The 17,677-nt window shown below is 39.5% G+C and overlaps 2 protein-coding genes across 19 annotated transcripts in view; one reads left to right on the top strand and one right to left on the bottom strand.

The window, feature by feature from the left end:
* ANKS1B (ankyrin repeat and sterile alpha motif domain containing 1B) overlaps positions 1–17,677 on the top strand; it is a 1,065,346-nt gene that overhangs the window by 260,413 nt on the left and 787,256 nt on the right. For all 18 annotated transcript variants that reach the window (XM_043440436.1, XM_043440451.1, XM_043440445.1 and 15 more), the window contains exon 9: positions 10,885–11,028. In XM_043440436.1, coding sequence (XP_043296371.1) covers positions 10,885–11,028 — 144 coding nt within the window. The remainder of the gene's footprint in view (positions 1–10,884; positions 11,029–17,677) is intronic.
* On the bottom strand, positions 14,846–15,983 carry FAM71C (family with sequence similarity 71 member C). Its single transcript, XM_043441252.1, is given in 4 exon segments — positions 14,846–15,177; positions 15,180–15,295; positions 15,297–15,483; positions 15,965–15,983. Coding segments are annotated over 4 exon segments (654 nt in total).

Genomic DNA, 17,677 nt, shown 5'->3' with positions numbered 1-17,677 from the left:
CTTATACTAAATCTTGCAGAAAAAATAAGCTTGAGTCAACTTTCTAAATGTAACCTTTACCTTTTTGAAATTAGCTTTGACCTCCTGTGCATAAACCTGACATCAGTGTAGACTTCTTTCTCTCCCCTTTCATAATAATAAACAATATTATTAAGCCAGAGTCAGATAAATGAAAAAAAGTTTTAAGAGGTAATAAGAACATATAAAGTGATGCTAGTACTCTTGTGGCAGAAAATGAAGAACTAAAGAGCCTCTTGATGAAAGTGAAAAACTTGGCTTAAAACTCAACATTCAGAAAACTAAGATCATGGCATCCAGTCCCATCACTTCATGGAAAATATATGGGGAAATAATGGAAACAATGAGAGACTTTATTTTTGGGGGCTCCAAAATAACTGCAGATGGTGACTGCGGCCATGAAATTAAAACACGCTTGCTCCTTGGAAGAAAAGCTATGACCAAACTAGACAGCATATTAAAAAGCAGAGACATTACTTTGCCAACAAAAGTCCATCTAGTCAAAGCTATGGTTTTTCCAGTATCATGTGTGGATGTTAGAGTTGGACTATAAAGAAGGCTGAGTGCCAAAGAATTGATGCTTTTGAACTGTGGTGTTGGAGAAGACCCTTCAGAGTCCCTTGGACTGCATGGAGATCCAACCAGTCCATCCTAAAGGAAATCAGTCCTGAATATTCATCAGAAGGACTGATGCTGGAGCTGAAACTCCAATACTTTGGCCACCTGATGCAAAGAACTGACTCATTTGAAAGACCCTGATGCTGGGAAAGACTGAAGGCAGGAGGAGAAGGGGATGACAGAGGATGAGATGGTTGGATGGCATCGCTGACTTGATGGACATGAGTTTGAGTAAGCTCTGGGAGTTGGTGATGGACAGGGAAACTTGGCATGCTGCAGTCCATGGGGTTGCAAAAAGTTGGACATAACTGAGCGACTGAACTGAACTGAACTGAGTACTAAAGTAGAATAGCAAACCAAATGAATTCTTCTTTGAAGTTTCCTAGATGGCCATGCCAAGAATGCCAGCTATGTAAAGAGGTAGCAGGTGGGGACACAGTGTGTTGGAACACAGCGTTTTAGAGCAATTACAATGAATGTCTCACATACTATTAAAACAAGAAGAGTTCTCCTTAACCTAGTCTTCAGTATTCCTTGCAACTAAAATACTTGCTTTAATAGCAATTCTGTTCTTTAATAAATGTGAATACTGGAGAATCCCCAGGTTTAAAATAGCACCATGCACAGTAATGTTATTTTGATATGTGGATGCTAGGAGGTGGGCTCAGTGTACTCATTGACATAAAGAATTTCTTCATCCTTTTCCTTGCTGGTATAAATCAGTTTAAGATGTACAGGTAACTACAGATAAATCTGAGAGAGATTTCATTTTTCAGAAGACCCTAATGTTGCATCTGTTGTGAATTTCACTAACTTGGAGCAAATGACTGTGGTGAAAAGATAGTATAAGATAGCTCTGGAGTTATTCTCAGAAAATTTTAAACAGATGTTTCAGTTCAGTTCAGTTCAGTTGCTCAGTCGTGTCTGACTCTTTGCAACCCCATAAACCACAGCATGCCAGGCCTCCCTGTCCATCACCAACTGCTGGAGTTACCCAAACCCATGTCCATTGAGTTGGTGATGCCATCCAAACATCTCATCCTCTGTCGTCCCCTTCTCCTCTCCCTCTATCTTTCCCAGCATCAGGGTCTTCTCAAATGAGTCAGCTCTTCGCATCAGGTGGCCAAACTTTTGGAGTTTCAGTCTCAACATCAGTCCTTCCAATGAACACCCAAGACTGATCTGCTTTAGGATGGACTGGTTGGATCTCCTTGCTGGCCAAGGGACTCTCAAGAATCTTCTCCAACACCACAGTTCGAAAGCATCAATTCTTCAGCACTCAGCTTCTTTATAGTCCAACTCTCATGTCCATACATGACCACTGGAAAAACCATAGCCCTGACGGATCTTTGTTGGCAAAGTAATGTCTCTGCTTTTTAATATGCTGTCTAGGTTGGTCGTAACTTTCCTTACAAGGAGTAAGTGTCCTTTAATTTCGTGCAGATGTTTAGCGTTAATAAATTTTTGAAATTATTTGATGATAATCTTCCTGAGCATCCCTAATGTATGAAACTGTAGCGTGTGACCTCTGTCGGGGATGAATTGAACATAAACAAGTCTGCTGTTCACACTTTTTGAGTGATGTGATTGCTGACCTTTATTTGTTGGATCGCTGACACTTGCATAGTTTCAGTATAAGTGAACCAGCTTGCTGCTGCTGCTCAAGCCACTCTGTCGTGTCCAACTCTCTGCAGCCCCATAGACTGTAGCCCACCAGGCTCCTCTGCCCACGGAATTTTCCAGGCAAGAATACTGGAGTGGGCAGCTGTTCCCTTCTCCAGGGGATCTTCCTGACCCAGGGATCAAACCTGCATCTCTTGCATCTCCTGCATTGGAGGCAGATTCTTTATCCCTAGCACCACCTGGGAAGCCCCATAAATGAACCAGCTTAGCATTTTATAGTTTCCCTCTCTTTCAGTGTCCCAGTAAGTCCTTACATCCCCAACTTTAAAAGCATTATAAGAAATAAAATGTCATTGATATAACTTTTTTTGTTTTTTACTTTCAAATTGAAAAAAATTAATAATCCTTGAGTAAGGTCACCTGTAATGAGATTGGCTATGCAAGTTTGGAGAAAAGGTACATACTAGAATTACACTTCTCTGCATTATAAAAGGTACAGTAATTTGAAGAGCAGATAAAAAAATTCTATGGGAAGAAATAGACACCAACGAAGATGAAAGCATCCTTCTACCTAACCATCATCACAGGGAGACAAATATTTGTTGGGGAGGAGGAACAATTAAGTTGTGTGATTTAAAGTTTAGTCTCCTCAACTACAGAGTTTTTGTTAAAATCTAAATTGCTCGCTAATGTTGGCATAAAGGCATTCTTTAATGAAATCAAGTAGATGTTGAGTTCTATAGTAGTTTGAACATGGAATGAACACAGTGAGGGCAATGAATATAGAGGAGTCAGAAGATAAAGGACACTAAATTTAAGGTTACAGTTAAATTGGTGCCTCCTAGTATCAGTGAGAATGTTCACATTGTCAACATTTTTAGGGCAGGCTGACATCCATTCACTCACTCATCATTTGTTTAATCAACACATAAGCACTGTTTTTGTGGTAACTAAACCAACAGACACCTCTGCAGCTACACAGTTTGTAATCCAGTAGGGAAAGGAGTTATTTCTTAACCATTTCCTTATTTATTTGGCTGTGCCTGATCTTAGTCAGAGCATGCAGGATCTTCAGTCTTCCTTGTGGCATGTGGGATCTTTAGTTGCGGCGTGCAAACTCTTAACTGCAGCATGTGGAATCTACATCCCAGACTAGGGATCAAACCTGGGCCCCCTGCATTGGGAGTACAGAGTCTTAGCCACTGGACTACCAGGGAAGCCCCAGGAAAGGAGTTAGAGAACCAAAGTCATCTAATTAGCTTTTAAAATTGTATTTGTGATGATTACTATAAAAATACCAGGGTGCTGTGAAAGTATGTAAGAAAGGAAACTAGTTTTGGGGTACCAAAAGGACTATCAGAGGGAGTGAATTAAGTTCACACCTAGAGCACAAGTAAGATTAATCATGATGAGGACAAGAGAAGAGATTCCTCCATGAATTTATTTATTAGGTTTTGGTACAATAGCAAGTAACAGAAAATCCAAATAGCAGTGACTTAAAATGGAGAAGTTTATTTCATTCCACTCACATAACTTAGGGCTGGAGTGTCCAAGGATGGACTGTCCTCATCAGTGTGAGGAACCGAGGGTTATTCTATTTGTTGTTCCACTATGTATACCCTCTAGTTCCAAGGATCCTTCATGGTCCAGGATGACTGCTCTAGCTCTAATCATTGCATTAGCACTCCAACCAGCAGAAAGAGGAAAGGGAAGAAGGAAGGACATGCCTCTTTAAGAACATTTCTTATACCCCAGGGTTATACCTTAATAACACAGCCACATTTAGCTGTGACAGAGATTGGAAAAAATGGTTTGTATTCAAAGCAGACATGCTTGCATGCTTCAGTCCTGAATGACTGTGAGCCTATGTGTAGCCTGCCAGGCTCCTCTGTCCATGGGATTCGCCAGGCAAGAATACTGGAGTGTGTTCCCATGCCCTCTTCCAGGGGGTCTTCCTGACCCAGGGATCCAACCCACATCTCCTCTGTCCCCTGCATTGACAGTTGGGTTCATTACCAATAGTGCCATTTGGGAAGGCCCAAAGAAGACATGTGCCCAAGTAAAAATTATGGTTCTATTACTGTAGAAAAAGAGGGCTAGGTGTTCTGTTATAGTGGAGACAACTAATAGCTCTGTAAGAGAAAACTGTATGTACTTAGATAAAGTTCTGTGTAAGAGAAAGTTTGGTATATTCAAGAGAAAGAGCATAGTGTGTTTAAATGTTATGAGCAAAGGGAAGGAAGAATGACGGAAATAGGACAAAACTAGATAATGCAGGTAAGGGAAATCATACACAGCCTCTGCAATCATGTTAAGAATTTTGAATTTTATACAAAGAACAATGGAAATCTATTAAAAGTTTTAAAGGAAGAGGGTAACATTTTCAATTTCTCATATAAGAAATTTTTTTTCTCTTGTCATGGTGTGGAGAATACTTTAGAGATATTGGAAATATATGTTGTGTTAGTTGCTTAGTTGTGTCCAACTCTTTGCAACCCCATGGACTGTAGCTCCTCAGGCTCCTGTCTCCATGGGGTTCTCTAGGCAAGAATACTGGAGTGGATTGCCATTCCTTTCTGCAGGGGATCTTCCTGACCCAGGGATTGAACCCAGGTCTCCTGAGTTGCAGATGGATTCTTCACCATCTGAATCACCCAGTAAGAGTACTCTTTGGCACACAACTGCGTATTTATCAGTTCTGAAAACACTGGACACGGGTTCAAATCTAGATGGAAACTCACTGAAAGTTTGTAATGGTAATTAATGTCAGGAAAGCTTCTCTTTCTCCTTTATAACTTTTTATTTTGAATGATTTGTTTTACAATAAGCATGTGTTACTTTAAGTTTCATTAAAAGTTAATGAGTCATTTTCAGTTTTGAAGAACACACACGAAAAGACTTGCTGATTTGCAGACCAGATTGCTGACCCCTATCCCTAATGGTCTGTCTTTGTTTTGCTCTCCATTTCTGATGGTTGCCTCCTCCCTGGAGTCTGCCCATTTGCCAGGTCCCTTTGCATTGACAATTCTTTTAGACTGTTTTCCTACTTTTTAATTTGGTGTTTGCATTTCTGATGGGATGAGAAGTAGCTTTGTCTCATTCCATCATCCCATTTCCCCACTCACATGTTGTTCTCTTATATCCTGGCTCTGTCGAGCAGCATCAGTTTCTGCTTTTCTTCCAGGGACTTTTGGACAGGAGGTAGATGTCCTTGGAGCTTTCTTGGTGGCTCAGACGATAAAGAATCTGCCTGCAGTGCTGGAGTTTGATCCCTGGGTCAGGAAGATCCCGTGGAGAAGGGACTGGCTACCCACTCCAGTATTCTTTTTTTTTATTATTATTTTTTTTTCCAGTGGGTTTTGTCATACATTGATATGAATCAGCCATGGATTTACATGTATTCCCAATCCCGATCCCCCCTCCCACCTCCCTCTCCACCCGATTCCTCTGGGTCTTCCCAGTGCACCAGGCCGGAGCACTTGTCTCATGCATCCCACCTGGGCTGGGGATCTGTTTCACCCATAGATAGTATACATGCTGTTCTTTTGAAATATCCCACCCTCACATTCTCCCACAGAGTTCAAAAGTCTGTTCTGTATTTCTGTGTCTCTTTTTCTGTTTAAAGAATTCATTTGAACCAGTCCTAATGAGATGGATGAAGCTGGAGCCCATTATACAGAGTGAAGTAAGCCAGAAAGATAAAGAACATTACAGCATACTAACACATATATATGGAATTTAGAAAGGTGATAACGATAACCCTATATGCAAAACCACTCCAGTATTCTTGCCTGGAGAACTCCATGGACAGAGGAGCCTGGTGGGACTAACACTGGGCATCCTTGGATTTTCTCTTCTCCTACTGCCAGCATGTTTCTAAAGACGTGTATTCAAGGACTGGCTAATGGGGATTAAAGAGGCTGTATGGGAATCCTATCTGACCCTTGACCCTTTTCCTGGACAGTATACACTTTAATTGCTTAGACTTACACATTTTTTTTAAACTTTAAGCCTTTTTATTTTGTATTGGAGTATAGCTGATTAATAGCTTCGGGTGAGCAGGACAGGGACTTAGCCATACATACACCTGTATCTGTTCTCCCCCAAACTCACCTCTCACCCAGGTTGCCACATAACATTATAGACTTACAGAATTTTGGACTTAAAAAAAATTTAAGGGCCATCAATGATAAAGTATAACATAATACAGAAATTCCTTTGTGGATATTCTGAATATTTTGAATATCTTTTGTCTCTTTGAAGAGCTCTAGAAATTAGAAGCTTCCTTCTAATTAGTAGTTCTTAGAAAGATTATAGGACCTAGAGTCAGAGGACTTGTATTACAATCTACCCTCAACTGTAGGATGACGTTGCAAATTGAGTAACATTGAGTTGTACACAGCTAACTTCTAAACTGTCTTTAGGGGGCAGTACTAAACCACAAAATTTATAAAATAAATTTTGCTATTTTTGCTAATGCTATTGGCAAATGTTAATATAAAATAAAATAACAATAATGAGACTTGTGATGCAATTATATATACCTTTTATTAGTAGTGAAATTTTCTAGGTAGTCAAATGAAACATTAGTTTAAAACTCATTCCTTTAATTATTTATTTAATAAATAATTATTAAATTACACTATGCACAACTTATGGTAAGAGATGCAAATGTGAATAAGGCATATTTGCTTTCAGATAATTTACAGTTAACTAAGATAAATAATTTGTGTGTGTCTGTGTGTATACAACTCTTTCAGGCTAAAGATTATAATAAAAAAAAATTTATTGATTATTTTTTATGGGCTTCCACAGGAGGTAGCTCAGTGGTAAAGAGTCTGCCTGCAGTGCAAGAGACACGGAAGACGCGCCTTTGATCCCTGGGTCTAGAGGAGCCCCTGGAGGAGGAAACGGCACCCCCGCCAGTATTCTTGCTGGGAAAATCCCATGGGCAGAGAAGACTGGCAGGCTACAGTCCGCGGGGTCTCAGAGAGTCGGACAGGACTGAGCAACAGCACTGCCTAAGTACTGAGTATTTTTATCTACCTGTCGAGTGAGGTGAGCGAGGTCGCTCGGTCATGTCCCCCTCTGCGACCCCATGGGCACCAGGCTCCTCCGTCCATGGGATTTTCTAGGCAAGAGTACTGGAGTGGGTTGCCATTTCCTTCTCCAGGGTATCTCCCCGAGCCAGGGATCGAACCCAGGTCTCCCACATTGTGGACAGACGCTTTACCGTCTGAGCCACCAGGGAAGTCTGCTGTCAAGCGACTAATTTTATCCTCATATAACCCCTTAAAGTAGGAATTATTATTATGCCTACTTTGCAGATAAGGAAACTGAGGACTAGTAAGATTATGTGATTTGCTCAGTAACACATCTTGCAAGTGGCAGAGCCAGGAATATATATCTATTTGAATATATTTAATATGTATCAGTTTGACTTTAAAACTTTTGCTGTTTGCCACTATACCATTTGTCATTTCAAAGTCTATGTGAAATAACAGAATACACAAACTGACAGAAAGAATTGAAGACTTTCAGAAGAAAGCAACATCCTTCCTGTTTGTGGTAAATCTAGACAATTTTATGTAAGAGGTGAAATCTGAACTGTATTTTGAGGAATCAATAGTATTATAGGAGAATAATAGCTAAAAACAGTGGTTAATACTTATTGAAACCTCACTGTGTGTCAGGCACCATATATTCATTACCTTATTTTTCAGGAAAAATTTCTAAGGGAGGTGTATACTACTGTATTATTTTCCCACTGCATAGATAAAGTAAGTGAGGCTGCCAGTGGTCCTATACTCTGAAAAACACACCAATTAGTAGGCTGAAAAGTAAGAGAGTTAGAACTTGAATCCAGGACTAATTTTAAACTCTTAACCAGTATAATAGTTGTATGGAGAAGTAAGGTGGAGGGCATGGACAAAAGCACAGAACAAATCAGGAAAGGATAAATAGTTCCATTTGGCTATAGCCTCGGGTGAATAAAAGGGAGTGAGAAAGGGGCTGAAAAATAATTTGACCATAAAACCTTGAAGCCATATTAAAGAATATGGATATTATTTGCTCTACAATGGGAAGTAACTGAAGACTTATGAGCTGGGAAGCGACATAAGCAGTTTTTCTTTGGGGAGGAGAAAGAGAAGAAAAAAACTGATTAATCTATAAAATGTTGATAATTGTTAGCCAAGCCTATGATTTATACTGCCATATGTGTCAACCTTGATGGTCAAACCAATAATTGATCATGAGTTGGTGAAGGAGATGCCCTTTTGATCATTCTAGTCATTTTAATAGATAGCATTGATCAACCATATGGATTGGATGCCCTAGAGTTAGGCAGTCTGGATTAGGATCATTTTTCTGTCACTTACCATCTCCATGACCTTGAGTTTTACTTGACTTCTTGTGGCTTAGTTTAGTATTTTCCTGAAAGTCTTGTGTGAATTAAAATAATGAATAATAGAGGGCTCAGTAGATTGTAGCACTGTATTATTGTATTATAAAAGCACTAGCATTGTATTATATCTTACAGACAGTAACTCATTGAAGGACTATTGAAGTTCTTAATTTCTCAGTTATTGAAAATTGATAAAGGGAAATGTAAGATGTGAATGCAAAAACCAGTTGTATTGTGAAGTCTTTTATGCTATTTTTTAAAGCAACAACTTTTACCAGGACATGGGTGCTATTTACAATTCAGTATGTAAACTATCTTTACTAACTTCAGTAATCATGATCTATCAATGTTATACTGAACACTAGACTCTGAATATTTCTAGACAAACTTATTGTCTTTGCTATTAAAAAAAATACTATGCTGAATATTCAGCAGGCTCTTTTAATGTGGAATTTTTCTTTCATTCTGGCAAAATTTCTTGCATTGATACTTTGACAGTCTCTTTTTACCTCTACTTGGAACTCTTAGTTTGATCCCTTAATTTTCTTAACTTTTAACTTATTTTGTTCTGTCCTCTGGGAAATTTGCTCAGACTTATTTTCCAACTGTTCTATTGGATTTTATATATTCTCTCTCTCTGAGGATACTGTTTATAATTTTTCTCTGTATATTTAGTTTGGCCTGTTAAAAGCTTCTTTCCAATATATGGCTATCATTATACCCTTGTTCATATTTAATTGAAAAATTAGGAACTGTTTATGTGCATGGAGTTTGTTGAGGAGGGGTTTCACAGTAAGCATTAAGACATGGACGCCTCTACCATTTTCTTAAGTACTTAGAGATTGTTTTTTTTTTGAGCGGTCCAGAGGAGTATACTCTCATCTGCTACCTGGGAGTTATAAACTTAGCTGCCATGTTCTCTAAGACAAATGTGGGAAGAAGGCACTGGGGCAGGTTGAGCATCTTTATTTACTACATAGATATTCACTTAATTTCATTGTTTTTAAAGAGGCATTCCTCAGTTCATTGTGCCTGGTTTCTTAGAATTCATAATCCCTTAGCTTCAACCTTACCAGAAAGTAAATCTCCAATTTCTTGTCAGGTGGTGAAGGTTTATTTTCTTGGCTGGGTAATGAGTTTGGGGTCTAATTTCTAATATAGAGTTTCTATTCTGTTTTAGCTCTACCAACACCTACAAAATTTCTTGCATTATTACCTCACAGGTAGTCAGTCTCTCTCATTCTTAAGTCCTTTAGAGGTGTTAAATCATGAATAGATCTGCTTCTTATTCTTCCTCTTTGCAGACAATTTACTTTCCGTTTCCTCAGGTTTTCTATATGAAATTGATAAATCATCTGTTTATCATTGTCTAAATGTTTTCTTTTTTTTGAGCCTCTAAATGTTTTCTTGATATTGCTCATCTATTAACTTCCCTCCTGTTGTCCTTGTCCTTATGGTTAAGATTATTTTTGCAAAAGTTTTGCTGTCATTTAAGTGAGACTTGGAAAGTAGCAAAACTAAATATGTTTGCTTAGCATGGAAGTCCTATTATTAACTTTAAAAGTATCACCCCTCTTACAAGGGCTTCCCAGGAGACATAAGAGACATGGGTTCAATCCCTGGGTGTGGAAGATCCCTTGGAGGAGGGCATAGCTCCCGACTCCAGTATTCTTGTCTAGAGAATCCCATGGACAGAGGAGCTTGGTGGGCTACAGTCCAGGGGTTGCAAAGAGTTGACCATGACTGAAGCGACTTAACACATATCCCTCTTATGCATATAATATGAAATTTTATGAATTTCTTTTTTTTCCAAAAATGAGTCTACTTTTTGATGACATTGTGAAAAAATGGACTTTTTACCAATTCCTATTTCAATATTTTCAATTTGTTCCTCTGGTTGCTTTAGAAATCAAAATATTTGTTGCTGTTTCTATGTTCTCTTGAGTCATTTTCATGTCCTATTCTTCAACATGAACTTTGCAATTTATCAATCTTTGTCACCCAGTTTTTTCACTTTGTTTTCTTTCACATTCAACTTAGAATTGAACTATACATATATTTTGGCTGATTTCCATAGCACAGCCACATAACTATGCGCAGAATTAAGCTAATTTCTTCTTGCTAACATACACCATGAGAAATTTATGTAATTTAATTGATGTTAAGATATCTAACTGACATTGATATAATATATTGGTATGATATAAATTTAATTTCAGAGAACTTCATCTACAATAAATTTGTCACCAGGAGAAGTGGAAGATGATGATGATGATGAAAACACTTGTGGGCCCTCAGGACTCTGGGAAGCATTGACTCCTTGTAATGGATGTAGGAACCTTGGCTTCCCCATTCTTGCACAGGTAATGGTTTACTTTCTTAAGATACAATAAAACATAAAATGGTTGCCTAGGTTTTTAAGTAAATCTTTTTTATTACCTGCTGAAAATCTAATTAGTATTTTATTTATACTTTGAAATTTTTCTTCAATTGAGGGTCAGTAAAATGCTTATATTAGCTGTATATATATATATGTATATATACATGTGTGTATATATATATATATATATATATAAGTGAAATGCTTACATGTAGCTGTACATGTATGCATAAGTCAACACATACTCTACATAATTATAATTTTATGTGATTTTATTTTGGTCGTGATGCTAGCTCTAAAAAAATTGAGTTGTATAAGAGGTTGTAGTATTAATGAGTTTGAAATATTTCATTTTAAAGAATGCTATTTTGAAATTAAATCACAATTCATGTTTAAAAAATAAAATGATTTAAAAGAAAGCATGTGAGAGCTCTTTAAAAGCACAGTGATTTTTTTTTTCTTAGTAATCAGTACTATTTTGAAAATGGAAGTGAGAAGGGAGGAAGTAGAATTCAGAAGTGAGCAAGAAAAAAGGTGGGGTTGGGGAAAGATCCTCTAGAGCAGATAATCAACTATTAGATAAGGCCCACGAATGAACATGGGAGTTACACTTTATAACTCTCCCATCAGTGTTGTTGCAATAGTACTTGGGAACCATCTAAACAGGAGACAATCCAATAAAAGTGCTAGGAATAAAATATAAAACTGTATCTTGTGTTTGCTCAAATGGCAAATCCAAATCTGAAATATTTGATTGACTGATATGCTCAGAAAAAGCTACAGTGAGATCAGGTATTGTCTGGCCATAGGAAACCGAAGTCATAAAAGAAAGTGTGGGGGAAGGGAAACTTTTGAGTGAAGATGAAATAAGGACAGAGAATTTTGTTACTTGAGTTTGGTGAACGCAATGAATACATCTAAACAAATAAAAAGCCGTGCTATTTCATAAGAACTGTTATCCCATATCCCTTGGGCTTTTTGTGCTGTAGGCATCTTACTTAGCTTTGTTGCTTTTGCAGACGTTGGAATGACTTACGTGCATCTTGTTTTTTCTCTAATGAAATTCTCTTCTTTCAAGACTCACCTAAAGACTCATCTGCTTTTTTGTCTAAACCTTCTCGTCTGGAGTTAGGTACACTCTCACTCCAGTTCCTTGGCTTCCATGGCATTTCACTTTTGCCTCTGCCTGTTATTTACATCCTCCCCAGCATAATCATACTAAGTGACTCTAAACTCACCAAGGTTTATGTAAAGGCTCTGAATGCTCACTCAATCTTGATTCTTTCCATAGAAAAAGGAAGCATTTGCCTAGGGGAAAACAAGTAAAGAAAGTGATACCAGTAAAACAGCTTCCTTCTCTTTCTGTGGCTAAACAACAAGCGCTTATAGTAAGAATTTTGAGCTTTCAACTCTACTCTGCCATTTGATGCAAGAAGTTCTCCTACAGTATCTCTACAATGACCACTCCAGATTTGCTGGAACTGTTTGTGTCAGTGAGAATACTTACTAAAATACAGTTTTGTTAGTATTTCTCCTGATCAGGTGATATGTGCTTTAATAATTTGATGTATGTGTGTGTGTGCTGAGTTCAGTTCAGTTCAGTCACTCAGTCATGTCCGACTCTTTGCAACCCCATGAATGGCAGCATGCAAGGCCTCCCTGTCCATCACCAACTCCCAGAGTTCACCCAAACCCATGTCCATCGAGTTGGTGATTCCATCCAACCATCTCATCCTCTTTCATCCCCTTCTCCTCCTGTCCTCAATCTTTCCCAGCATCAGGGTCTTTTCCAATGAGTCAGCTCTTCACATGAGGTGGCCAAAGTATTGGAGTTTCAGCTTCAGCATCAGTCCTTGCCCATGAACACCCAGGACGATCTCCTTTAGGAGACTGGGGTTGACCTCCCTTGCAGTCCAAAGGGACTCGTCACAGTCTTCTCCACACAACAGTTCATCAATTCTTCTTCGGCGCTCAATGACTTTCTTCACAGTTGATGGTATGGTTAGTCCTACATAACCAATGGAAAACCATATGCTTGACAGATGGACCGTTTGTTGGCAAGTATGTCTCTGCTTTTTAACTATGCTGTCTAGTTGGTCATAACATTTCCTTCCAAGGAGTAGCATACATCCTTTTAAATTTCATGCTGACAGTCAGCCATGCTGCAGCTGGTTCTGGAGCCCAGAAAAATAAAGTCGAACACTCCGTTTCCACATGTTGTCCCCATCTATTTCCCATGAAGTGATGGCGCACGTCAGAGGCATGATACTTAGTATTATCTGAATGTTGAAGCTCAAGCCAACTTTTTCAACTCTCCTCTTTCACTTTCGATCAGAGGCTCTTTAGTTATTCCTTTTGCCATAAGGGTGGTGTCTCTAGCATATCTGAGTTATGGGAGTATTTCTCTGGCAATCTTGATTTCAGCTGTATGCTTCCTCCACGCCCAGCCGTTTTCTCATAGTATACCTGCATTAAGTTAATAAGCAGGATGACAATGAAGCAGCTTAGACGGTACTCCTTTTCCTATTTGGAACCAGTCTGTTGTTCCACGTCCAGTTCTAACTGTTGCTTCCTGACCTGCATACAGGTTTCTCAAGAGGCAGGTCAGGTGGTCTGGTATGTCCATCTCTTTCAGAATTTTCCACAGTTTATTGTGATCCACACAGTCAAAGGCTTTGGCATAGTCAATAAAGCAGAAATAGATGTTTTTCTGGAACTCTCTTGCTTTTCGATGATCCAGCGGATGTTGGCAATTTGATCTCTGGTTCCTCTGCTTTTCTAAAACCAGCTTGAACATGCTGGAAGTTCACAGGTTCTCGTATTGCTGAAGGCCTGGTTTGGGACAATTTTGAGCTTACTTTACTAGCGTGTGAGATGAGTGCAATTGTGTGGTAGTTTGAGCATTCTTTGGCATTGCTTTTCTTTGGGATTGGAATGAAAACTGACCTTTTCCAGTCCTGTGGCCACTGCTGAGTTTTCCAAATTTGCTGGCATATTGAGTAGAGCACTTTTACAGCATCATCTTTCAGGATTTGAAATAGCTCAACTAAAATTCCATCACCTCCACGAGCTTTGTTCGTAGTGATGCTTCCTAAGGCCCACTTGACTTCATATTCCAGGATGTCTGGCTCTAGGTGACATCAGAAGACACTTTTGTTAGTATTTCTCCTGGTCAGGCGATATGTGCTTTAATAATTGGATATATGTGTGTGTGTGCTCAATCGTGTCCAACTCTTTGTGACCCCATGGACTGTAGCCCACCAGGCTCCTCTGGCCATGGAATTTTCCAGGCAAGAATACTGATGGGGGTTGGGAGGTTGTAATTTCTTATTCCAGGAGATCTTCCCAACCCAGGGATTGAACCTGTGTCTCTTGTATCTGCTGTATTGGCAGGTGGACTCTTTACCGCTATACCACCTGGGAAGACCAGTATTTTGATAGGTTCTAACAAATTATGCACATCTCATTGTCACTGATTTATACAAAAATCATTTCATGGCAGTCTTGGGGAGACATACATTCTGCAACTTGTCCGCCTACCTGGGTTGGAGTAGTATATGTTCAAGAATAGATTGGGTGGTCAGCCTGCTGCAGATGGCAATATGATATGGGATATGAAATTAACAGTTGCTGACAGCTAACAAATCTCTGTAATACAGCCTTGGGGAACTCTTTGGAGAAGTACTAGAAACCTCCTTAGTGTGCCATGGCCTCCAAATGAGGCTCATTTGGCCTTGAGTCCTTCCAAAAATTAGAGTATTTTCCAGATGAGCCTCTGTACCAAAGCCTCTGCAGGACTTTTAGCTATTCTCCCTAAGCACCCTGGCCCCATCTTTTTGAGACTTAACCACTGGGCACTTCTTCTCTTTCTTAAATCCAGTTATGTCCAGAATGTTCCTAGCTGGGGTGGCCCGGGTTGTGCTGTGAGCCTTTGCTGATGGTCTCAGGATATAAATTAGGTTTTTCCACTGAATAAAAAGATCCCCTCTATCTGGAGGGGGACACAGCTGAAGGTAAAAAGAGTGGCCAGTGGCAAGCTTCAGGCGGAGCTGTTGTTTTTTACTGTTATGAATGGATATCTCTACGAACTTCAAGGGAAGCAGCCTGGTTAGCCCTAAAATCTGTGTAGCTTTTTACCTCTCTCCTGGGCAGCAGGGCTGTGCCTGTTAGGGTCATCACAGGTGGCAGCTGGTGGGGCCAGCAGCATGACATCAGGCAGTGTGAGGTGGGGGCTGGTGCCAGCGACGCCCAGTCACCATTCGGGTGCGGTTGTGCAGATCCATCACGTCTCCTTTCCTGCTGACCTGTATGAAGTCACTCGCACACACTGGCGCATATTGGAATATAGGGTACTCCCCCTCGTACACTTGTCGCTGCAGTTTCCCCACGGAGGTCTTAAACATACGCATGGCAAGACTGCTTTTGGCTGTGTAGTATGCTAATGTACATTGGCTGTTCTTCACTAACTTTTGTCAAGATAGCTCCTGGAGCCTCCTCCCAGCCGTCCTTACCACACCTCGCAGGGCGTCCTGTTTCCCTGGTCTCTCCAGCAGTTGGGCTAACAGTGGTCTCCTGCAGACTTTACCTCTGAGTGCCTGAGAGCAAGGTGTGGGAGCTGATTACCGACTACTCAGTGCTAGAGGCAGTTTCTTCTGGCCCTGACTGTGCCCTGCCTAGAGCACAGAGATGTCAGGACATGCGGAAGCCAGGCCTCCAGTAGATGTCAGGGTGTGCAGATATAAAGGTGTGTGGTTATCAGGGTCCCAGTATGTCAGGGTGCACAGATGTTTAGGTGCACAGATATTGGTATTCAATCATAATCCATTGCATCTCTCCTCCAGAAACTGTACCCTTCAACTAAGCCTAAACTACCTTGAGGGACCCCTCTTATCCTCTCCTGCACTGTGACCTGGGCTCACCACACAGACCTTTGTCCATGTCATGCAACAGTCCCGCCCTCAGGGCAGGTCACTGTCCCCTCTACTTCAACCCATCCTCCTCACCAGGCCACACTGCCAGAGCTCAGAAGACCACTCCCTCCTCCCCGGGCCCATCTAAGGATCTTAATACTTACTGACAAATTGCTTTCCAAAAGGGTTGGGCAAACTTTCTGTTAGGTATGAGTTTAAAATATGCATACTCTCTTAACCAGCACTTCTAACTGCCGACAATTAGAATTAATTGTAGGCAATTTACCTTAAAGACAGTTGGACAAGTTGGTAAACAAGCTGGATATATAGAATGTTTATCAAGGTTTATTGTAGCAAAACAATCATAAACAAGATTAATATCTTATAATAAGGATTTGGTTAAATAGATTATGGAGCATTCTGTGAAAGAATACTCTGAAGCCATAAGAATGATTATGTAGTTCCTTATTTATTGAAATGAAAAGATATACCTGATAATATTCTTTTAAGAAAAAGAGAAAAGAAAACATTTCAGACTAGGTTTATACCTGTGATCCAATTTATGTAAAATCATCCAAATCTGTGTTTAGCTATGAAATTACAATATGTTCAATCTAATGTTTAAAGTGCTTGTCCCTGGATGGTGTAATTTTTATTTTCTTTATATTTCCTATTTTCTCTTAGGATACTCATTTACTTCTATTAATGGGATGAATTAAGCTATTTTTATTAAAAATATTTTTACAGCCATCAAAAATTTTATGTTTTGACCTACCCTCAAGTTGCTGAGATTATCCCTAGACATCTGTACCCTAACTGTACAGTGGAAAGAGCCTTGAACATCATTTATATGCTCTTGTCTTTACTCACAAATTGGCTTATTAAAGAAGTAGTCAGAAATTTTGCTGTTATAAATATTATAAATTCAGTAAGATTAAAATATACTTATTGGAATGACAATTTACATAACACACACATGCATGTAAAGCCATATTTTTTGAGTTTTTAGTCTGTTCTGTAAGTAAAAATGAACACTTTCTTCCCTTCATATTGAAGTATCTGGCTATTTCTGGAAATATGAACACTTTATTCTTTTTTTTCTTTTTTATTTATTTATTTTTCCATTTATTTTTATTAGTTGGAGGCTAATTACTTTGTAATATTGTAGTGGTTTTTACCATACATTGACATGAATCAGCCATGGATTTACATGTGTTCCCCATCCCGATCCCCCCTCCCACCTCCCTCCCCATCCCATCCCTCTGGGTCTTCCCAGTGCACCAGCCCCGAGCACTTGTCTCATGCATCCAACCTGGACTGGCGATATGTTTCACACTTGATAATATACATGTTTCGATGCTGTTCTCTCAGATCATCCCACCCTCGGCTTCTCCCATAGAGTCCAAAAGTCTGTTCCATACATCTCTGTCTCTTTTTCTGTCTTGCATATAAGGTTATCATTACCATCTTTCTAAATTCCATATATATGCATTAGTATACTGTATTGGTGTTTATCTTTCTGGCTTACTTCACTCTGTATAATGGGCTCCAGTTTCATCCATCTCATTAGAACTGATTCAGATGAATTCTTTTTAATGGCTGAGTACTATTCCATGGTGTATATGTACCACAGCTTCCTTATCCATTCATCGGTGATGGGCATCTAGGTTGCTTCCATGTCCTGGCTATTATAAACAGTGCTGCGATGAACATTGGGGTGCA

This window comes from Cervus canadensis, chromosome 21 (genome assembly GCF_019320065.1).
Source record: "Cervus canadensis isolate Bull #8, Minnesota chromosome 21, ASM1932006v1, whole genome shotgun sequence".
NCBI classification, from domain to species: domain Eukaryota; kingdom Metazoa; phylum Chordata; class Mammalia; order Artiodactyla; family Cervidae; genus Cervus; species Cervus canadensis.
Note: the sequence above shows the minus strand (reverse complement) of the source record. Positions and strands in the feature narration are given on the sequence as shown.